Source organism: Natrix helvetica (assembly GCF_964273705.1).
Source record: "Natrix helvetica genome assembly, chromosome: 7".
NCBI classification, from domain to species: Eukaryota; Metazoa; Chordata; class Lepidosauria; order Squamata; family Natricidae; genus Natrix; species Natrix helvetica.
In genome coordinates this window covers 75908478-75932648 of record NC_138558.1, presented here as the reverse complement: position 1 = coordinate 75932648, position 24171 = coordinate 75908478, and the positions used below count along the sequence as shown (strand labels likewise).

The 24171-nt window shown below is 43.8% G+C and overlaps 1 protein-coding gene across 2 annotated transcripts; it reads left to right on the top strand.

The window, feature by feature from the left end:
• The first annotated feature begins 2580 nt into the window (after positions 1 to 2580).
• ZCCHC4 (zinc finger CCHC-type containing 4) lies at positions 2581 to 23396 on the top strand. Of its 2 annotated transcripts, XM_081959013.1 has the most exons (13): positions 2581 to 2707; positions 6837 to 6955; positions 8619 to 8701; positions 11285 to 11560; positions 13165 to 13245; positions 15424 to 15496; positions 16331 to 16481; positions 18018 to 18121; positions 18948 to 19069; positions 19403 to 19478; positions 20699 to 20750; positions 22078 to 22222; positions 23211 to 23396. In XM_081959013.1, the coding sequence occupies exons 1-13, from the start codon at positions 2635 to 2637 to the stop codon at positions 23320 to 23322; spliced, it is 1467 nt and encodes a 488-aa protein (XP_081815139.1). In that variant the 5' UTR covers positions 2581 to 2634; the 3' UTR covers positions 23323 to 23396. The 2 variants fall into 2 exon arrangements, with proteins under 2 accessions (XP_081815139.1, XP_081815140.1); XM_081959014.1 differs by lacking the exon at positions 6837 to 6955 and having other exon boundaries at positions 2630 to 2707.
• The last annotated feature ends 775 nt before the right edge of the window (positions 23397 to 24171 follow it).

Below are 24171 nucleotides of genomic sequence, written 5' to 3'. Positions count from 1 at the left end.
GATCCCCAAATCAACAGTAGCATGCCTTCCTGTGAAACGGTTGAAAAAACGAAGCACTGCTCCTGAATGTGATTTTTAGAGATCGCATATTGTCCTCTCAAATAATTTGCATATAAAAACTGGCTTAAAGAGCACCTCAAATCATTATTATTATTATTATTATTATTATTATTATTATTATTATTATTATTATTATTTACTTTATCCCAATCTTGTGGGATCCTGATGTAATCACCAGTGTAACTTGGGGCAGTGGTTAAGGGTGCTACCTTAGAGACCAGGAGACAGAAAAGAGATAGAAGAAATTAGAGGAAAGGGGGAGAAGAAGAAAAAGAATTAAAAGTGGAATTTTTGAGAGCCCAAGAGAAAATGGCTAAAAGAGGAAGAAAGGGAAAAAGAGTTACCTTAGTAGACTAAAGAGAATAGTAGTAAGATTGTTATGGTTATGTAACTAATTAAGAAATATAGTATATTGTTAAACAGGAAAACCGAAGCAAGCATTCTAGGTTTAAATTGAATTAGAGGGTATACGCTTGTCTGTAGCAAAATACATCAGCGGAGGAAATAAGAAATTAAAACTTGGTGAAACTGAAGGGGCAATTGAAGATATTGTTTACGCAGTAAGGAAAAATAATTATAAAGATGAAAAATAATGGGAGAGAACAATTTGGCTGAAAGTGAAAACCAAGACTATGATGTAAAATAGACTACGCAAATGAGAGGAGGTAAAAGAAAAGACCCTATGTTTGCTCCTATAATATGTATGATTTGTATTTAAAAAATAAAAATAAAACTTAGAATTGGGGGGGGGGGGGGAAGAGACCAGGAGACGGAATTCTAGTCCTGTCTACGGCATGAAAGTAGTTTGGGTGACTGGGGGCTACTCAATCCAACGTATTTTACAGATCGGTGGTTATGAGGAAGGTAGGATATGTATATATCAGGAGTGTCCAAACTTGGGAAGCTTAAGACTTGTGGACTTCAACTCCCAGAATTCCCCTGGCTGGGGAATCCTGGGAGTTGAAGTCCACAAGTCTTAAGCTTCCCAAGTTTGGACACCCCTGGTATATATGTTTCCCTCCTTGAGTTACTTATAATGGAGTAAAGATGGGACAATCACATACCAACTTTTAATTTGCATTGTCTCACCCTCCTGATTAATTGAATGAAGACTCACTCCCACGCCTCAACTTCACAACGGTTCAGTTAGTGACCGATACCGAAAAAAGGCGACTTGTGGCCGTTTCCCACATGTATGACTCTTGTAACCTCCCTGTGGTCACATGATTCAAATCCAGAGGCTTGCCGATGGACTCGTATTTATGACGGTTGCCTTGTCCTGGGGTCCTGACGGGATTGTGACCTCCCGGCAAGCTAAGTCCACGGGGAAGCCAGATCCACTTACTAAGCGTGTGGCTAACTTCACAAGTGTAGGGATTCACTTAACAACTGCGGCAAGAAAGGTTGTAAACCAGGGCAAAATTCACTTAACTGCCCCACTGAGCAACGGAGATTTTTGGGCTCCATTGTGGTGGTAAGCTGAGCATTACCTGTACTCCATCATCATCTTTTAATGACCTCATGATCCCTTGTCTGGGCAACTGAATGGAATTGAGTGTTTACTGGCCAGATGCCCTTCTTGTCACCAATGCAGAGTTTTGTTCAGCAGATAGATTCTCACTGTACCCAGAGAGAAATATCTGCCTCTGCCTAGGATTGAACTCACTGATTGTGAGTCACTGATTGACCTCCTGATTGTGAGGTGAGAACTCCACCTCTAGGCCACCGCACCACTTCACTATCTATACGCAACACAGGTAGCCAATAAAATCTCTGGCAAACCAGCAAAATGTGTCTCTTCGCCATTGGAAGATGCTAAAGTTAATTCAGACAAGAATAAATTTGAGGATTTATGCAATTTGGGAAGTCCGATTCTGGTCCTTATTCAAACCACGCAGCTCAGTGTTTTTCCAACTCGGCAGCTTTTAAGTTGGGTGGATTTCAGCTCCCAGATTTCCCTAGCCAGCTGCAAGTTCAAATCCACCCATCTTAAAAGCTGCGATGTAGCCTGTTGGTTTTCATGATAAAATAATAGCAAATAAATAAGCCAATAAATCTCGACTCCCTCTTAACTTTCTCAACTGTAGCAACCTTTTTTTCTTTTTTTTAAAAAAAGGAGGCCTGGATTTCAACTCCCAGAATTCCCCAGTCGGCAAGTTTAGGGGAATTCTGGGAGTTGAAATCCAGACGTTTTAAAAGTTGCTGAGATTGAAGTTAAACACAGCCTTTCATGGATCTAAACAAGCCTATAAAATAGGCACTTGCTGTTTCCTTAAACACCAGCAGGATATTGAAAGATTTTTTTAAAAATTTCGTTTAAAATCAGACTTTGGCTAAATTATGCAGCCTCCCATTTATAGCTATCTAGTTTCTGGAGAGCGAGTCCCGCTACCGCTCCAAAGCGGAGGCTTCTACATTTTAAAAAATCTATGGATTCCAAAGGAAAGCGGAAAGGGCGGGGCGTCGCGGCCGTAAGAAGCTTAGGGGCGATTTCCTAGAGCTAGGAAAAGTGAAGAGAGCTTCCTGTTCAGAGGCCTCGCGAGGCAAGGAAGCGGAAGGCCGGCGAGCCGAGAGATGGAAGCGGGCGAGGTGACGGTTGTGTCCGGACGCGATTCCCCCGCAGCCCCGGCGCCCGAGTGCCCGCATGGTGAGTTAAAGGCCTGGGAGGGTCGAGCCCCGGCGGCATCGGATTGGTCGGCTGCCTTTTTTGGCCCCGCCCCCTTACACAACAACCCTGCGAGGTAGGCAGGAGAGAGCCTGAGATGGACCCCAATTGCTTATAGATGGACAGTTTGCAGCGTGTGGGGGTTTGTGCGCGCACAGAAAATAAAGATATACAGGTATTCCTGGACTTGCGACCACAAATGATCCAAAAAAGTATGTTGCTAAGTGAGACATTTGATAAGTGAGCTTTGCCCCACTTTACGACCTTTTCTGGTCGCAGTTGTTAAGTGAATCACTGCGGAAGTTCAGTTAGTAACTTGGTCATTAAGTGAATCTGGCTTCCCCGTTGATTTTGCTCGTCAGAAGGTCAGATTACAGATTAACAGAATCGGAAGGTACCTTGGAGGTCATCTAGTCCAACCCCCCTTCCCAAGCAGGAGACCCTCCATCATTTTCGACAAATGACGCTCCAATTTCTTCTTGAAAGTCTCCAGGGATGGTAAATTAATTAGCAGATTAACAGTGTCGGGAGGGACCTTGGAGGTCATCTAGTCCACCCCCCCCTCCCCAAGCAGGAGACACTACACCATTTCTGACAAAGGGCAGTCCAATCTCTTCTTGGTCGCCAAAAGGGATCAGCGTGACCCCCGAGACACTGCGACCGTCATAAATATGAGTCAGTTGTCAAGCTTCCGAATATAAATCACATGACCGGGGAGAAGCTTCAATGGTCGTAAGTGTGAACAACGGTCACAAGTCCCTTTTTTCAGTACCGTTGTAACTTTGAACAGTCCCCAAACGAACTATTGTAAGTCAAGGACTGCCTGTATCCAAATATGGATCACCTGAGCACAGGACGGGCGCAAATGTGAGAAACGGTCATAAGTCCCTTTTTCCGGTGTTGTTGTAACTTTGAACTAAACGAACTTTGTGGCTCAGACGCTGAGCTTGTCGATCAGAAAGGTCGGCAGTTGGGCGGTTCGAATCCCTAGCGCAGCGTCACGGAGGGAGCTCCCATTACTTGTCCCAGCTTCTGCCAACCTAGCAGTTCGAAAGCACATAAAAATGCAAGTAGAAAAATAGGGACCACCTTTGGTGGGAAGGGAACAGCGTTCCGTGCACGTTCGGCATTGAGTCCTGCCGGCCACATGACCACGGAGACGTCTTCGGACAGCGCTGGCTCTTCGGCTTTGAAACGGAGATGATCACTGCCCCCTAGAGTTGGGAACGACTGGCACATATGTGGGAGGGGAACCTTTCCCTTTTCCTTCTTTCTTTCGAAACCATGACAATTAGGAATTCCAAATATCCAAGTTGAGCAATAAACAAATTACCAGTCCGACAAATTGCAATGATTTTATTGTTTCTTTCCACATCCCCATTTTTTTTTATTATTATTTTTATTATTTTTATTATTATTATTATTCGATTGTATCACAGCGGCCAGTTGATTCGCCGGATTTGGCATTGATTACTAGTCGGGCCCCACCCAGGGGCCTAGGACGTCGTAACGTATTTTCTTAATATACGTGCAGATCCAAGCAGTGCGGCCTTTTGCATTTGACTGATGGTGATTTTGTCAAGTTTTAACTGTTTTAAATGTAATCCCAGTGCTTTTGGAATAGCACCCAGTGTGCCGATTACCACTGGAATTACCACTGCTGGTTTGTGCCATAATCGTTGGATTTCAATTTTTAAGTCCTGGTATTTCGCGACTTTTTCATGTTCCTTCTCCTCAACCCTGCTATCACCTGGTATTGCGATGTCTATGATTGTAACCTTCTTTTTCTCAACCAGTGTGATGTCTGGTGTGTTATGCGCTAGTATTTTGTCTGTTTGTATACGAAAATCCCACAGGATCTTGACCATCTGATTTTCGGTGACTTTTTCAGGCTTATGTTCCCACCAGTTTGTTGTTGTTTTAATATTATAATTTTTGCACAAATTCCAGTGGATCATTTGTGCTACTGAATTGTGCCACATTTTATAGTCAGTCTGCGCGATTTTTTTACAGCAGCTGAGTATGTGGTCAACAGTTCATCAACTTCTTTGCAGAGTCTGCATTTGGCATCATCAGAGGATTTTTCGATTTTGGCCTTAATGGCATTTGTTCGGATAGCTTGTTCTTGCGCAGCCAGGATTAGTGACTCTGTTTCTTTCTTTAATGTACCTGTTGTTAACCATAACCAAGTTTTTTTACTGTCCACTTTATCTTTTATTTTTTCCAGAAATTGGCCATGTAATGCTTTGTTCTGCCAACTCTCCATTCTTGATTTTATCACATCTTTTCTGTATTCTTGTTTCGTCTGTTGGGCCTTCAATAGATTTTTGTTCTTTACTTAGATTAATAGATGTTCTTGACTTTCTTTTAAATAATCTGCCAGTGCATGTTTTTCTTCTTCAACTATTTGCTTCACTTGTAATAATCCTCTGCCACCTGATTTTCGGGGCAGGTATAGTCTATCAGTGTCACTGCGTGGATGTAAACTGTAGTGCATTGTCATTAGTTTCCTGGTTTTTCGGTCCAAAATGTCCAAATCAGCTTGTGTCCAGTTAACTATACCAGCTGTGTATCTTATAACTGGTATTGCCCAGGTATTTATGGCCTTGATTGTATTTCCACCATTTAATTTAGATTTCAAAATTTTCCTAACTCTGTTGGTGTACTCTCTCCTGACAATAGTTTTTACTTCTCCGTGTTTGATGTTATCCAACTGCAAAATGCCTAAGTATTTGTAGGCTTCATTTTTGTTGCATTTAATTAGTTGGCCATTGGGCATTTCAATTCCCTCACATGTAGTGATTTTGCCCCTTTTTATGGATACAGTGGCGCATTTTTCCATGCCAAACTGCATTGAAATATCGGTGCTGAATACTCGGACTGTGTTTGTCAGTGATTGGATTTCTATTTCTGACTTTCCATAGAGTTTCAAATCATCCATATATAATAAATGTGAAATTTTTTCAGCTTTTTTGGCTGTTTGGTAGCCTAATTTCATTTTTTTTAAGATTACTGATAGTGGGATCATCGCGATGATGAAGAGGTGAAAGTGAATCACCCTGGAAAATTCCTCGCTTGATATTAACCATTCCGTAGTTCTCATTCCTTACTGCCAACTCAGTTCTCCATTGTTTCATCGCCTTTTCAGTGAAAGATGTAATATTTTTACTAATGCCAGTTGTTTCTAAGCATTTTATGATCCAACTATGTGGCAATGAGTCGAATGCTTTTTTATAATCAATCCAGACCATATTCAAGTTCGTTTTTCTTTTCTTACAATTTTCTAATATCATTTTATCAATTAGGAGCTGATCTTTTGTGCCCCTACTCCTTCTTTTGTTGCCTTTTTGCTCTACTGGCAAGATGTTGTTTGTTTCCAAATAATCCATAATGTTATCTGCAATAATGCCTGTGAGTAATTTAAAGGTTGTTGGCAAGCATGTTATTGGTCTGTAGTTTTCAGGTATTGTTCCTTTAGTTGCATCTTTCTGGATCAAGTATGTTTTTCCAGTTGTCAACCATTCATCAATTTGACCATTTTGTAAAATTTCATTCAGTTGCCTGGCCAACATTGCATGTAAACTGGTCAGATATTTGAGCCAGAAACCATGTAATTGGTCATTTCCAGGTGATGTCCAATTCTTTACTTTTTTTACTCGATTTTTGACCATCTCAGTTGTTATTTCTAATACTTGCATTTGTTTATTACCAATGCTTTCCTCAAAGTCATGTATCCACTTTGCTTCCTTATTGTAGTCCTTTGCATTTTCCCACAATTCTTTCCAGAATTCAGCTGTGGCCTGCTTTTCTGGTTTTTCACTTTTGGTGTCACCATTCACATTAAGACTTTGATAAAAACGCCGTTGGTCTGATCGAAATTGCTGATTTTGTTTATACTGGATGATTCGTGCCTCATATCTTTCAATTTTCCTAGCTGTTGCTGTTATCTGCTGTTTTACAATCTCTACAGCTTCATTGATGTTTCTTGTATCCAATCTATTATTATTATTGTTGTTGTTGTTATTATTATTATTATTATTATTATTATTATTATTATTATTATTACTACTATTATTATTATTACTATTATTATTACTATGTCCTTTGTCAGGTCCTACTCTTTTGTTCACAAGGACTCTTCCAGGCAAAGGAAAGGCGAGAAGATTTTACGCTTGTTCGGCCTGTAGAGAAAGGAAAGGCTGCCATTTTTTCCAGTGGGAAGATGAACAGGTAAGTCTGAGCAAGAGGCGTTTTAACAGAATTCCTCTTCCTTTCCTTTGCGAGGGATCAGGGCGTTCTCTTTCTTTGTGTGTCTTGCGGCGGAGGAATTATTCGTACACTTAAATTGCTGTTTTTTTGAAATGTGCAGGTTTTGAAATCGGGGGATGGTAATGGGATTTTTTAAAAAATAAATCTGTAAATTGCTGGTAATTCTTATATGTTGTTAGTTGCGAAGTTGTGTCCCATCGCGACCCCATGGACCACGTTCCTCCAGGCCTTCCTGTCCTCTCCCATCCTCTGGAGTTGCTGCTTCGGTGACTCCATCCAGCCACCTCCTTCTCTGCCGTCCCCTTCTTCTTATTTTGCCCTCCATCCTTCCCAGCATGAGGCTCTTCTCCAGGGAGTCCTTCTTCCTTCTCCTTAGGTGGCCTCAAAGACTTTCCTCTTCAGGATCTGGCCTTCTAAAGAGCAGTCAGGGTTGATCTCCTCTGGGACTAACCGGTTGGATGGCCTTGCAGTCCAAGGGATCCAATGCAGGAGTCTTCTTCTCCAGCACCAGAGTTCAAAGGCCTCCATTCTTTGACTCTCAGCCTTCCTTAATGGTCCAACCTTCACAGCCATCCATTGCAACTGGGAAAACCACAGCCTTGGCTAGACACACTTTGGTTGGCTGGGGGATGTCTCTGCTTTTTAATAGGATGTCTAGATTTGCCATCACTTTCCTCCCCAGGAGCAAGCCTCTTTTAATTTTTTGGCTGCAGTCCCCGTCTGTGGTGATCTTGGAGCCCAGGAAAGTAAAATCTATCACTCCCTCCGTTTCTTTCCCATCTATTTGCCAGGAATTGGGAGGACCAAATTGTGGTATAGAAGATAGAAAACAGAAGGAAGGAGAGAGAAGACAAAAGTGTAAAGATGGGTGTATTTCAATCTATGCTCCAGGGTTTAAAAACAAATCAGTAATTTTCTAAAGTATTTATCAGTTCTTCCAAAATAAAGGGAGAGAAATATACACATACACATATAAAGCTTTGAGTTAGAAATATATATTTTTTGCTTTCTGAACCAGAAATTCAGAGGGGAAAAAAAATTGAACTTGCATTTGGCGGAAATTATACTACAGGTGGTCCTCGATTTACAACCACAATTGAGCCCAAAATTTATGTTGCTAAGTGACACATGTGTTAAGTGCGCTTTGCCCCGTTTTACGACTTTTCTCGCCACAGTTGTTAAGTGAGTCACGGTGGATGTTCAGTTAGTAACTTGGTCATTAATCTGAACCTGGTTTCCCCGTTGACTTTGTTCATTCGAAAGTCAGATTACAGATTAACAGAGTTGGAAGGGACCTTGGAGGTCATCTAGTCCAACCCACCCCACGCCCAAGTGGGAGACCCTACACCATTTCTGACAAAGGGCAGTCCAGTCTGTTTTTGGTCGCAAAAGGGGGTAAACATGACCCCCGGGACACTGCGATCGTCATAAATGCGAGTCGGTTGTCAAGCATTTGAATTTTGATCATGCAAAGGTCGTAAGTATGAAAAACAGTCGCATGTCACTTTTTTCAGCAATGTTATAACTTTGAAGGTCACTAAACGAACCGTTGTAAGTCGAGGACTGCCTGATGTAGTTTTTTTTTCTCATTCTTTCATTTTTTCCGCCTCTACATGTTCCGTAGATATCAGAAGCTCGTCTTTCAGCACGGGAAAAATTCAACCGGAGTCATCGGCCCTCTAAAACTCACTCCGACAATGTCAAAAGGTATCGTTTGGGTTGAAACGCTTTGTTTTCATGAATCAGTTGAAAATTAAGTATGTTTGGAACTGGTATTCACATTCCTGTAGTAAACGGCCCTGGATAATTCCTTAAAAACTAAGAATTAAAAGGTATAATTTGATCACCCCTGTTGTCGCAAAGATACTTTTATTTCAAGAGGCAACTGGACTTTCTGGTTTTTCTTTGAAGACGTTTCCCTTCTCATCCAAGAAGCTTCTTCAGCTCTGACTGGATGGTGGGGAACGGAAGGATTGATACTCCTTGCAGACAGCTAGCTATCTGCATTCTTTTATCTCTTTTTCTTCTTTTTATGTGTCTTATATCTTTTCTTCTGTATCTTCCCTCTCACTTTTTGATAGATTCTTTTGAGTATCTCTCCCCCAAGTTTCTCTTTCCTCTTTCCCTTTATTTTTCTCTCTATTTTTGGCTAATTTCTTTTTCGGATGCCCTTCTCTGCTCTCTTTGTGCCTTTAGCCCATTGAGTTTTATTTCCCATTTCTACCTTGTTCATTCCTTGTTCATTTACATTGCTTGTCTGTAGACTGGAGACAGATGAGGTCGTATCCCTCCCCCTCTGTTGGGAGAGGCCTGTTCAGTTTTGACGTAGATGGCCTCTTCGATCCCTCTTTCCAACCAGCGGTCCTCTCTCTCCAACATGTGGGCTTTGTTGTCTTCAGAAGAGTGTCCTGTGTCTTTTAAATTCAGATGGACTGCTGAATGTAGTCCTGATGAGTTTGTTCTCTTGTGTTGCACCATGCGTTTGTGAAGTGGCTGTTTTGTTTCCCCAACGTACAGATCTGCCCAGGGCTCACTGCATTGTACTGCATAGGCCCCATTGCTCAGTTTGTGTCTGGGTGTTTTATCCTTGGGATGGGCAAGCTTCTGCCTTAGTGTATTCTTGGGTTTGAAGGCTGCACATATGTTGTGTTGGCTGAAGTTCCTTCTAGGTTTTTCAGATATTGCTACAACGTATGGAATGACTTCATTTGTTGCTCTCTTCTTTGTTTGCTATGGAGGAATTCCTGCCCGGTCTTTTTTGGGGATTTGATGAAGACTTCCTTGGGATAGCCACACATTCTGAGGGCTTCCAGTCCAGTTGCCTCTTGAAAAAAAGCATCTTTGGGACAACCTGAATGGATGACTACCTCTATTGCAAAAATGGAATAATGAAATGCAAATTTATTCTGTTGGGTTAAATTCTTCGTGCTCTCTGAGTGTGATTATTTGATTACCCAACTAGGCAACATCATGAGTGAGTAGCTGCTATTTATAAACAGACAACAAACCCACCCTCACTTACGCTGAAGATGGTAGCTAGTTGGGTAATGAAATGTCTGCAAGAAAACAAACAATGTTGGTGACGTAGAAAAAGCAGACGCAGACAGGAGTAAGGCTGTGCTGGGAAGGCCACCCGATGGAAGGCACCCCGAAGGGCACCCACCCAGAGCATTGTTTGGGGCTCCCTTTTATTGTCAAACTTCTCAGAATAGAAAATGCTCATTGGACAGAAAATACACTTGGCAACTATTGATTGGTTTACAGATGCATGCTTTCCTCATGGATACTTCATGATATAGATACGTGACTCTCTACTTAGTTAATATTTTGCTGCATGGAATGTGATGTCTACGTGTACATTCCATTGTCTGTTTTTGTAAGCAAAAGAGATTAAGCGCCAAAGGATTAAGAGAGGAAGGAATGTGGATTTTAACTGATTTAATCAATGTGGTTTGCCAACTACTGATTAATCAATTAACCCTACACTTAAAGAGTTTCAAAAAACCCACAGTTCTGTTGTGGCCCGCCAGCGGCCAATGGAGCTGGCAGCAGATTTTGGGCAGTGAGGAGATTGGGGAGGAAGATGGGCCAGTCCTGGAGTCTGGGGAAGGCTCTGATGAGGGCTCTGCGTCGGAGGCAGAGAGGGGACCAGGGCCGTATGCCAGTTATCAGCTGCCTTCATAGTCAGACATCAGTGGGGCAGAGGAACAGCTTGAGCCTGTTCCCAGTGTGCGGATGCGCAGAGCTGCCAGGCGAAGGGAACAGCTAAAGAACAAGGGTTGACTTGGGAGTAAGGCCACAGGTGGCTGATGAATGGCCCCTCCCAGAGGAAATAAAAGGGGAGCAAAAGGGGAGTGGAGTTTGCAGGAGACAATTAGTTCCCTTAATTGGTTCGTGACTCTCCGAGACTTCTTGCCAAGTTTTGCAGAGATCGGCCTGTCAGCTCTCCAAGCCAGAGAAGGTCTGTGACCGTAAATCCTCCCTCGAAAGACTTTGCTGGAGGTGAAGGAGCAGAATTCACAGTCAATTAATAAAAGGGGTTTTTGTCAGGACCAGGAGTTTGCTTCAGGCTCTCGGGAAACCTGGGTCAGAACAGGTTCAACCCTGAGCGACAGATCTACTTTCCTGTTAGAAGCAAATATTTTGGGAAGGACGAAGGGAAGAGCTATAAAGAGAAGCTACAAACAGGCCATTGTCCCCAAAGTTTGAAATCTAAGCGGGTGGGTGCTTCAATTTAAGGGCGGGAACTTCAAGGCAATGCCCTTATACCAGTGACTTTCCTGCTTTAAGGTACAAGGAATTCGTCGCCCTCCCGCCACCCAAAAGGAGGTTTTGTCAAGAATGTCAACAGCTCCTGTTGGTCCCTGAATGGGAAGGACACTCTGGCCATCCAGTACTCTCTGATATCTCCGCGGCCCAGCTGAGACGACCGAGCCAACTCCTCAGTGCCCTGGAGAACAAGAAGACCAACGCACAGTATCTCTTCACCGATAGAAGTTGTCACTTCCTGCTGGATCTTCTCGTTGCGCAAGGTTTCAGAAGGGTGCTTTGTGTGGGCACTCCAAGGTGGGTTTTAGGTTTCCTCTCCCCCCATAGTTGACCTTAACCAACAAATGGCCTTTAGCTTTTGCCCTTGACAAAAACATGGGGCCAAAGTTACAGAATACAGAAGAACAGAGTTGGAAGAGACCCTGGAGGTCTTCTAGTCCAACCCTCTGCTCAGGCAGGTGATGCTATACCATTTCGGGCAAATGGTTGTCCCATCTCTTCTTAAAAATGTCCAGCATGTGAGCATTCACAACTTCTGGAGGCAACTCGTTCCATTGGTTGAGAAATTTCTCCTTCATTCCAGGTTGCTTCCCTCCTTGATTAGTTTCCATCCATTGCTTCTTGACCTGTCCTGCTTGGGCAGGGGGACGGGCTAGATGACCTACAAGGTCCCTTCCAACTCTGCTATTCTATTCCATTCTATCCTATCCTATCCTATTCTATCCTAATTCTATTCTAATTCTAATTCTATTCCATTCCATATTTTCTCTTCTCTTCTCCTCTCTTCCTATTCTCTCTTCCATTCCATTCCATATTTTCTCTTCTCCTCTCTTCCTATTCTCTCTTCCATTCCATTCCATATTTTCCATTCCATATTTTCTCTTCTCTCCTCCTCTCTTCCATTCCATTCCATATTTTCTATTCCATTCCATATTTTCTCTTCTCTTCTCTCTTTCTCTTCTCTCTTTCTCTTCTCTCTTCCATTCCATATTTTCCATTCCATATTTTCTCTTCTCTTCTCCTCTCTTCCTATTCTCTCATCCATTCCATTCCATTCCATATTTTCCATTCCATATTTTCTCTTTTCTCTTCTCTTCGCCTCTCTTCCTATTCTCTCTTCCATTCCATCCCATATTTTCTCTTCTCTCTTCATTCCCTTTTTTCCCCAATGGTTTGTTTTTCTTTTGGGGGAACTAAATGCAAACAAGCTGTGTGTGTGTGTGTGTGTGTGTGTCCTACAATGCAACAACAAATCCACAAAGATGGAATAACATGTTGGGGTGAGGCACATGCAGCCTGATGGATGTGGGTCCCTATTTTACCTGCCAGCTCCTCCTGCACCCCACCCGTCCCTTTCTTTTCATACAGTCAATCAATCAAATCAATCCATCAGTCAGAATAGAGCTGGAAGGGGCCTTGGAGGTCTTCTAGCCCACCCTCCCCCTGTTCAAGTACGACGTCCTCTACCCGTGATGGAGAACCAAAGTGGCACATGGAGCCATGTTGCCTGGCACATGCGGTGTCACCTGTTCCTCTTCCGTGTGCGACAATCGGCTGGCTTTTATGCGTGTGGCTTTGTTGGAAACCTGAAGAGCTGTTTTTCTGGCTTGAGCATGTAGACCGGCCAGGTGGCCGTTGCGCGCGCCGGAAACCGGAAGTGCATTTTCCGGCATGCACAGGCCCCCTGGGCAGCTGTTCTTCTGGGTTGCGGCCCAGACAAGCGTTTGCCATCACTGTCCTATCCGATTCCAGAGAAGTGGCTGTCCAGTCTCTTCTTAAAACCCTCCAGCGATGGAGCTCCCTTGACTTCTGGTGGCCAGCCGTTCCCCTGGTTAATTGTCCTCCACTGTTAGGAAGTTTCTCCTTAGTTCCATGCTGACGTTCTCCTTGATCAATTTCAGGCTCCATGAACTGATCCAGGTGGAAGCTTCCTCCAAAGAGAAGGTCTCCATGAAGAGCCTTCTGCTCGATATCGATTTCCGGTAAGGTTTTATTGAGGGATTGGCAGCCGTCCCCTCTTCCCCAGGAGTTCTTCCTCTTCCCCACCCTTGCTTTCTTTCCATGCCTCTCCATTGTGTCATCCCAAGGCAGCTAGTTCTCAGCCTACAATCCCAGTTTCCCGTTGCCAAGCGAAACGGTTGTCTAGTGAATTTTGCTCCGTTTTTACGACCCTCCGTGTTGTTAAGTGAATCCCCGCGGTTTCTTAAATAATGAACAACACAGCTGTAATGTGAATCTGGCTTCCTCATGGACTTTGTTCATCAGAAGGTCGCCAAAGGGGGTGACGTGAAAAACACACACACACACACTCCCCGGGACACTGCGACCGTCATAAAAATGAGTCAGTTGCCAAGCGTCTGAATTTGGATCACATTGTCAACTCGCAAAGCGTCCCTGGCCTGCTCTCGAGTTGCCATAGGAAATGGGAAGATGGGGAAACGACGAAACGGGATGGCAGCAAAAGATAGGAGCACATTCCAGACACATCTCTCTCAAGGCTATACCCCAGGGTTACTTGCAGCGGCTGGGAGGGGAGTGATCTCTACAACCCACGAAACTGCTCCGTTGCGAATGGGATTGATGGCACAGCCTGGGGGGAGAAGGGGAAAGAGGGTCATAACTGGGCCGTAAATTACGTGGGGTCAGAGCTGGCTTCACCTGGGAACTTGCCGACATGAAGCTCCTAATAAATAACTGGATTTCTTTTGAAGCTCGGCTCGAGGTCGTAACTCATTTTGCTCAGTGCCGTCGTAACTTTGAACAGTCACTAAGCAAACTTTTGTAAGGCAAGGGCTGCCCGTATGTCGATTCCCTCTGATTTATCCCTCTGTAAATAGTTTTCTCAGCTAAGTGATCTATTCTTAACTATAAAAGAGCCAACCTACCTATCTTTATAACTTGAATTATTTTGGCTGAGATTGTAAGGAACTGTAGATGCTCATGGGAATCTACTTTCGTTTAAGAAATATCAGAATATTGATGAAAGAAGAGGAATGGGGCGTGCTCTTGGCTGAATTGTTATATGGGGTAGGGCGGGAATCAGATTGGGGAAAGAAATTCCTGGAAAGTGGCAGAAGGGGAAAGGGGAAGAAAGAGGAAGGGAAAGGTGGAAGGGAGGAAACATGGAAAGGAAGAGAAAGAGTAAAGAAGGGAAGGAGGGGAAGGGAAGAGAAAGGAGAAAACGAATGAAAGGAAAGAAGAGGAAGGAGAAGTGAAATAGAGAAGGAGGGAAGGAAAGAGGAAGGAAAAGAAGGGGAGAAGTCATGGGTGAGAATGTTTTCAAGGAGAAAAAAAACCACAGAAGTCCAGTTGTCCTTTGAAAAAGCACCTTCGGGACAACTATGACCTGAATGATGGAGAATCTCCATAGACATGGAGAAGGAGAAAGAGTTGATGGAAGAGGAAAAGAAAGGAAGGAAGGAAGAGGGGAAGGGAATAAGAAGAGAAGAAAGGAGAAGGGAGGGAGGAAGTAGAAGTGGAATGGGGGGGGAGTAATGGAAAGAAGAAAAGGAGGGAGCAGAAAAGGGAAGGGGAAGGATGGAAGAGAGGGGAAGAGAAAAAAGAAAGGAAAAGAAGGGAAGGGGAAAAGAAGGAGAGGAAGGAAGGGGAAGGGGAGAAGGAAGGAAAGAAAGAAATAGGAAGGAAATGGGAAGGAAGGAAAAAGAAATAGAAAGGAAAGAAGGAAATAGGAAGGAAGGAAAGAAAGAAATAGGACGGAAGGAAATAGGGAGGAAAAAGAAATAGGAAGGAAGGAAATCAGAAGGAAGGAAAGAAAGAAATAGGAAGGAAGGAAATAAGGAAGTAAGGAAAGAAATAGGAAGGAAGGAAATAAGGAAGGAAGGAAAGAAATAGGAAGGAAGGAAATAAGGAAGGAAGGAAAGAAATTGGAAGGAAGGAGAAATAGGAAGGAAGGAAATAGGAAGGAAGGAAAGGAAGAAGTAGGAAGAAAGGAAGGAAAGAAAGAAAGAAGGGAAGGAAGAAGGAAGAAGGAAGGAAGGAAGGTCAGATGGATGGACTTTGAGGGGGCATTGGAGTGGCTGAATGCCAAGGGAGAAAGCAACTGAGACATCCTTATCTGCTGAGTCCCAACTGATGGTCCATCTACATTTTGACAGCTGAAATCTCATTTGTAAACCTAATAAGACACAATTCCTTTCCAGGTATTCGCAATTCTACCCCCAGGAGGACTTCTGTCACTACAACATGTTCAACCATTATTTCTTTGCTGGAGAGGTAAGAGCCAATCAAGGTCTAGGCACATTTTATCAATGAACACCCCCCCCCCCCCGCCCTCCCTGGTTGCAGCGGGAGTGGGGTTATTCAGGGAGTGACGGACAGCTCCTGAACCCCTTCATATGACTCTGCTTATCATTATATGTGTGCCCTGATGAAGTTAGAGGTATCAGTTACTACCACGTGTAATAAAGCCAATAACAATCCTTGGTTGCATAAACAGAGGCGTAGAATCAAAATCACGTGAAGTATTAGTACAGCTTTATTAAAGCCTTAGTAAGGCCGCACCTGGAGTACTGCATACAGTTCTGGTCAACACATTGCAAAAAAGATACTGTGACTTTGGGGGGGGAAAAAAGCGCAAAGAAGAACAACTAAGATGATGAAAGGATGAAAACATAGGAAGAACGGTTGCAGGATTTGGGTTTGGCTAATCTGTTGGCTTCCAATATTTGAGGGGATGCCCCCAAAAAAGAGGGGAGTCCACTTATTTTCCAAAACACCAGAAGGCAGGACAAACAATGGATGGAAATTAATCCAAGAAAGAAGCAACCTGGAATTTAGAAGAAACTTCCTAACAGTGAGGACAATTAACCGGTGGAACAGAAGTTGCCACCAGAAGTTGTGAATTCTCCATCCCTGGAGGTTTTTAAGAGGAGACTGGACAGCCATTTATCTGAGATGGTACAGAGCCTCCTGCTCGAGCAGGGAGTTGGACTACATGACCTTCAACGGCCCTTCCAGCTCTATTCTGAATATAAGATAGTTAAAAGATGAAAAGAGTAAAACTTGCCAGATCTCCAGAATTCCAACCTCCTCTTGGCTTCCTGGCAGGCAGCTTCCCGGGCGTGTGAGGAATTCCTGCAGGAGGACGGAGGGAGGCGTGTGGTCATGGTGGCCGATCCCCCCTTTGGAGGCCTGGTGGAGGCCTTGGCTTCTAGTTTCCAGAAGCTGGGGGCAATGTGGAGCTCAGCAGGCGGCGCAGGTAAACTCTTTCTCGAGGTACTTTAACGGGACAGAAAGACGGCTGGGAAAATATCTACAGGCCCCTCACATCCTGGATGTAAAACGGATTCAACTTCTCCCCTCTCTATAGAGCAGTGATGGCTAACCTTTAGGCCAGGGGTGTCCAAACTTGGGAACTTTAAGACTTGTGGACTCCAATTCCCAGAATTCCCCAGCCAGCCAAGTTTGGACACCCCTGCTTTAGGCCATCGCGTGCCAAAAGCGGGGGGGGGGGGGCGGGTGTCGTGCGCCTGTGTGCCTATGCCCATAATTCTATGCGCCCTCCCCCCATGCATGGGCACAACCCCCTGTGCATGGACGTGCAATCCCCTGTGCATTACCCCTCCTCCCCCCACTTTTGGCGTCCGATGGACTCGTTCTTTGCCCTCCCCAGGTTCCAGAGGCTTTCTAGGAGCCTGGGGAGGGCAAAAACAGCTTCCTCCATCCCCCCCGGAGGCCGGAAACGGCCTGTCTTATGACTTCCGGTTTGCAATAGGCAATGGCAATCCCTGCAGCCTGAAACAGCCGATGGTCGGGAAGCTGGTCCAACTGACAATCAGCTGCTTGTGCTAATCGGGCTAAGCTGAAGCTGAAACAGGCTGTTTGCTGTTAGGAGGCAATTTCTGGGAGGCAGAGGCCAAAGGGTGGGGTCTGGGTGGGGTTACATTCGGTGTATAAGACAGACCCAAATTTTCACCCTCTTTTAGGGGGGAAAAAGTGTGTCTTATGCTCCGAAAATACCATAATTTCTTTTCCTTTCCTCTCCCCTCCTCTCTTTCCCATTACTCTACTCTACTCTACTCTACTCTACTCTACTCTACTCTACTCTACTCTACTCTACTCTAACCTAACCTAACCTAACCTAACCTAACCTAACCTAACCTAACCTAACCTAACCTAGTCTACAGGACAAGCTAGGATTTGACATGTAGGAAAGAATCACAGCGTTATTTATTTATTTATTTATTTATTTTCAATATTTCTAGACCGCCCCCTCTCCCCGAAGGGACTCGGGGCGGTGTACAGGTGTGTCATTGAAACGAATACAAAAGACGAATATCCCATACCCTTAAAAACGAATTAAACCTCATACAACTGTACAATGAGTAAAAATTAAAAAATTGAATTAAAAAACAACTAAAAGTATACTAATTAATGGCTGTCTTCTACTAAGAACTCATTTGAAGTTTTCCAACTAGCATGCCACAATTCAGAGCAGGCTGCCAAGGATCCTTTTGCAAAATTAGATCATTTTAGCCCCAAACTGTTTGTGAAAGCTATAAGCATATTTGCTGTGTTCTGCTCCTTGCAGAATCTTACTTATATTTACATGAATTCATTTATTTATTTATTTCTTAGATTTCTAGACCGCCTCCTCTCCCCGAAGGGACTTTATATCTATCTTATATCATTTTACACCTATTTTGTATCCATTTTTATATTTTATATATCTATTTTTTTTAAAAAAAATGTGAACAGTACATATCTTTCTTTTCTGCTTTTTTTTCCTCGTTAGGTACTTCTACCTGCAAAGAGTTACCTATCCTGTGGATATTTCCGTATTTTTTTGAGCCACGCATTCTTGAATTTTTCCCAAGTTTCACAATGTTGGATTATCAGGTAAGGACAAAGAGTCCTGGACGGAATTCTGTCCATATTTGAGTGCCAATTTCTTGACGACTTCTAGAATCTCTCTGCTTCTGATTATGAATTGCTTTAGCTTGGTTTGTGCTGAACCATCGATTGAATCGGTCCTTTAATTCTTTGTTCTAAAAATATTATAATCATATTTTATCCGAAGAAGATTTGGAGTGAGGCAAGGGAACGATGCGGCTGCTTTAAAATTTTTTGTTGTGGCCCGCCAGCGGCCAACAGAGCTGGCAGTAGATTCGGAGAGTGAGGAGGTTGGGGAGGAACCTGGGCCAGTCCTGGATTCTGGGGAAGGCTCTGATGAGGGCTCTGTGTCGGAGGCAGAGAAGGGGCCAGAGCCATCAGACAGTTGTCAGTTGCCTTAGGAGACAGACATCAGTGGGGCAGAAGAACAGCTGGAGCCTGTTCCCAGTGTGAGCGTGCACAGAGCTTCCAGACGAAGGGAACAGCTAAAGAACAGGGGCCGACTTGGGAGTAAGGCCACAGGTGGACGATGAACGGCCCCTCCCAGAGGAAATAAAAGGGGAGCAAAAGGGGAGTGGAGTTTGCAGGAGGCAATTAATTCAATTCATTGGTTCATGACTTCTCTGAGATTCCTTGCCAAGTTTTGCAGATATAAACTATAAACCTCTAGTCCAACCCCCTGCTCAAGCAGGAGACCTTATACCAGCCATGGCGAACCTTTTGTGGCTCGCGTGCCATAAGCGGGAGGAGCGCAGGGGGGGTCGTGCGCCACTGAGCCACCGCGTCCCCCTTTTGTTAACTACTCCTGCTTTTATCTTCTTCTTCTTTTTAGGTTGATTATGACAATCACGCGCTATATAAGCACGGGAAAAGAGGCCGCAAGCAGTCCCCCGTTCGAATTTTTACTAACCTGTCGCCAGCTTCAATAGTTCTTCCCGCGCAAGAAGGATACAGGTAGAACCCTCTGTTCAGTGGAACAAATTATTTGTTCAAAAAAGATTAGCCACAAAACCCACGGGCGTGGTTTACTGCCGATGGGCCCCAACCACAGTTCCGTGGAAAGAGGTTCCCCCCCCCCCGTGAACCAGAAGGGGGGTCTTTTCACATCCTGCCTGCATCCCGTGGATGGAGCTTCGCTTGTTGGCGCAGACCGGTTTCTGGCATCCCACAGCTTTGGTACCAGAGCACGGACCACGGGTTGGGGAAGCCCTGACTTACCGCCCCTCTGTTTAGTCAGGACTGGCTGCATCCTTTCTCCAAGCCTTCTCATTGGTTTCTCTCCGTCAGGTTCTGCCCCGTCTGTCAGAGATACGTCAGTGCCGAGAACCAGCACTGTGACCTCTGCAATGCCTGTACTTCAAAAGTAAGTCTGTCCTGGAGAATGTTGTGGCCTGCCAGCAGATTCGGACAGTGAGGAGGTTGGGGTGGAAGATGGGCCAGTCCTGGAGTCTGGGGAAGGCTCTGATGAGGGCTCTGTGTCGGAGGCAGAGAGGGGGCCAGGGCCGTATGCCAGTTATCAGCTGCCTTTGGAGTCAGGCATAAGTGAGGCAGAGGAACAGCTGGAGCCTGTTCCCAGTGTGCGCATGCGCAGAGCAGCCAGATGAAGGGAACAGCTAAAGAACAGGGGTCGACTTGGGAAGCCTCGGTCAGGACAAAAAGCTATGCTGAGGTCACTAATAAAGGTTAGTGAACTACAGCTGGCGCTCAACTGAAGACCACAATTGAGACCAACAATTCCGTTACTAAGCAAGACAGTCATTCAATGAGATTTTGCGACTTTTCTCGCAAGGTTTATGAAGCGAGTCACCGCCGTTGCTAAATTGGCAATGCTGTCGTTAAGCGAATCTGGCTTCCCACTTGATTTTGCTCGGAAGGCCGCAAACGGGGATTGCCTGATCGTCGTAACTATGAGTCAAGTTGCCAAGCGGCCGAACTTTGATCACGCGAGCCTGGTCGTAAGTGTGGGCAATGGCCATAACTCACTTTTTTTCAGTGCCCTTGTGGTAACTTTGAACGGTCACTAAACGAACTGTCGTAAGTCGAGGACTTACCTGTATAGTAGAGGGGGAGGTAGTTGTAATGGAAGGATTCCAAGAAGACAGGAAGATGGAATCATTTTAATTTTACACCTTTCACCAGGCAAGTGTGGAAGGATGAAATCAGATGTATTAATGGGTCCGAAACATTTTAAAAAAATGTTTCGGTTTGAATGTTATTTTATTTTTTTAAATCTATTTTTATTAAATATTTTTAAAATATAAAATACAGACTTATTTAAAAAAAAGGGAATAAAAGAATAAGATAGTAAGAGTAGAATATAGTAACTTCTTCTGGAAAGCAAAGTCAGTGGGGAAGACAGATTCACTCGCCAGCTGTGTTATCTAACTTAGCCGCTGCAGAGATTCATTTAACAACTGTGGCAAGGAACGGCGTAAAACAGAGCGAAGTTAACTTGACAAACCATTTCGTTTTGCGACAGAAAATGTGGGCTCCATTGTGTTCATAAGTCAAGAACTACCTGCAATAATTGGATTGTAAATGTTCTTTTCATGAAAATTAACATATTTTTCTTCCCCACAATAGGATGGCAGACGTTGGACTCATTGCAACCTTTGCAAAAAATGTGTAAAACCTTGTAAGTTGGTTTTTTTAAAAAAAATAACATCTGTATAGCTTGGGATCAGGAGAATTCAAGATCAAATGGCCGTTAAAAAGTTTTAATGTTTTGCTTTGTGGCAAGATGAATCTTTGTCTGTCTGTCTATCTGTTTACCCTTTATCTGTCTGTCTGTCTTGTCTTGTCTCTCTCTCTCTATCTATCTATCTTATCTATCTGTCTTGTCCGTCTGTCTGTGTCTGTCTGTCTGTCTGTCTGTCTGTCTATCTATCTATCTATCTATCTATCTATCTATCTATCTATCTATCTATCTATCTATCTATCTATCATCTATCTATCTATCATCTATCTATCTATCATCTATCTATCTATCTGGCACCTATCTATCTATCTATCTATCTATCTATCTATCTATCTATCTATCTATACATCTATCTATCTTATTTATCTTATTTATCCCATCCATCCATCCATCCATCCATCCATCCATCCATCCATCCATCCATCCATCTATCTGTTCCACTGTCATCTATCTACTATCTATCTATCTTTCATTTATTATTTCATTTATTAGCACTTATATACCGATATATAGATTATCTATCTATCTATCTATCTATCTATCTATCTATCTATCTATCTATCTATCATCTATCTATCTATCTAATCATCTATCTATCTTATTTATCTTATTTATCCCATCTATCCATCCATCCATCCATCCATCTATCTGTTCCACTGTCATCTATCTACTATCTATCATCTATCTATCTATCTATCTATCTATCTATCTATCTATCATCTATCTATCTATCTATCTATCTATCTATCATCTATCTATCTATCATCTATCTATCTATCATCTATCTATCTATCTATCTATCTATCTATCTATCTACCTACCTACCTACCTACCTACCTACCTACCTACCTACCTACCTACCTATCTATCATCTATCTATCTATCTATCATCTATCTATCTATCTATCTATCTATCTACCTATCTATCTATCATCTATCTATCTATCTATCTATCCTGGTTAATTATGGTTTTGAAAGGGTCTGGAAGCAGCAACAGGAATTCTCGTATTTGGCTCTGGGTTTTTACTGAATCATTTTATTGTACATTTTATTGTAGATTCTTACAAAGTTGTGTTTTGTTTTAAACACCATTCAATGCAGTCCCTCTAAGGTCCCGTTTTTCAAACGTTGCAATTTGAGGACCTGTGGACTTCAGCTTCCAAAATTATGCCCAACCAGCATGCCGGTTTAGCTATGGACAAAATGCCAACATTTTGTTTCTGCTTTTCATGAGGACTGACCCCTTCCTTCCTTCCTTTGGCAGCCTGGGTTCACTGTAGCGTCTGCGATCGCTGTGCTCTCCCCACTCACCCTTGCGAGGAAGCTCATGCCGGGTGCTTTGTTTGCGGCGAAGCCAATCACAAACGCACCGCCTGTCCAAATCGGCCAAGGACCTGCGGAGTTGACCAGTAAGTTGGTGGTAGGAATTCATCGGCCTGCTGATTTGGCAAAATGAGACTGGCTGCTTTGAGCTCTTCCTTGTTGGGTCCTTGGTATATTCCGAGCTTGGTGGTTTTCTTGCAGACGTTTCATGACGCAACTAGGTAACATCGTCAGTGCCAGAGGGAGGTGGGATTTGCAGAAAGGTGGAGGAGGAAGAGAACTGTGGGATCCTTGATGCTCTCTGACTTGGATTGTTTCCTTGCAGATGTTTCATGACCCAACTAGGCAACATCATCAGTGCCAGAGGGGAGGAGGGTTTGTAGAGAAGGGGGGAGGAGTAGAACTGTGGGGTCCTTGGGGCTCTCTAAGTTGTGTTGTTTTCTTGCAGATGCTTCGTGACCAAACTACATAACATTATGAGTGCTACATGCTGCCTTAGATACCTGCACCAAATCCTACAGCCTTGTAGCACTGATGATGTTGCTTAGTTTGGTCATGAAACGTCTGCAAGAAAACAGCCCAATTCAGAAAGCACCAAGGACCTCATAGTCATTCTCCTCCTCCTCCTCCTCCTCCTCCTCCTCCTCCTCCTCCTCCTCCTCCTCCTCCTCCTCCTCCTCCTCCTCCTCCTCCTCTCTGCAAATCCCACCTCCTTCTAGCAGTGATGATGTTACCTTGTTGGGTCATGAAATGTCTCCAAGAAAACAGCCCAGCTCAGAGAGCACCAAGTTCAACCCTGAGCTACACATATTCTCTCCTATCTTGTGATTCTTCATTGTATAACCATGGTTTATTAAATCGCTACGTCTGGGTTAACCTACTACGGCTTCACATTTTGGGTAAACCGAGCGATTTGAGTTCCAGGCGTACGTTTTTGCCGGTTGGAAAGTACATATAGTTCCAAAGATTTCCAATTTCGTAGCGTGGTTAATTGATCGATTGATGCCGTTTTCCCATCTCTTTCATCCTTTCCTGCCACAATTGATTCCCCCCCCCCCTTCATTTCTTCTGCAGACAGAGCAAAAAGGCCAAGAAAAGAAAGAGGAAACTGAAGGGGGAAACCGTTCTGGAGACCACCAGATGGAAAAAGGCAAAAGTTGCCAGAAAAAGAAAAAGGAAGACATAGAATAAAACATTTCACTGCTTATTCCTTTATTATTGTCCCGTTTTTAATCTGACTATTAAAAAAATATCACTGGATTAACAGAAAAGGTTTATATTTTTAGGTAAAGGTAAAGGTTCCCCTCGCACACAAGTGCTAGTCGTTCCCGACTCTAGGGGGCGGTGCTCATCTCCGTTTCAAAGCCGAAGAGCCTGCGCTGTCCGAAGACGTCTCCGTGGTCATGTGGCTGGCATGACTCAACACCAAAGGCGCACGGAACGCTGTCCCCTTCCCACCAAAAGTGGTTCCTGTTTTTCTACTTGCATTTTTTAATGTACTTTCGAACTGCTAGGTTGGCAGAAGCTGGGACAAGTCACGGGAGCTCACTCCGTTACATGGCGCTGGGGATTTGAACTGCCAACCTGTCAAATATGTCTTTGGGCACATACAGGTAGCCCTCAACTTACGACAGTTCACTTAGTGACTATTCACAGTGATAACATCACTGAAAATTGTGACTTATGACTATTTTTCACACTTACGACCGTTGCAGAATCCTCACGTCATCAACATTGAAACGCTTGGCAACTGGCTATTTACGACGGTTTCAATGTCCCGGAATCACGTGATTCCCCGTTTGCGACCAGCAAAATCAATGAATAAGTCAGGTTCACTTAACAAATGTGTTACTAACTTAAGAACTGCAGTGATCCACTTAACAGCTGTGGAAGGAAAGGTCGTAAAGTAGGGCAAAACTCATTTGTGAAATGTCTCACTTAGCAACATAAATTTTGGGCTCTGTTCCGGTTGTAACTCAAGGACCAGCTCAATTTTTCCAAGTTGTAGGTGGCAAACACTGCTGTGTGTCATGGC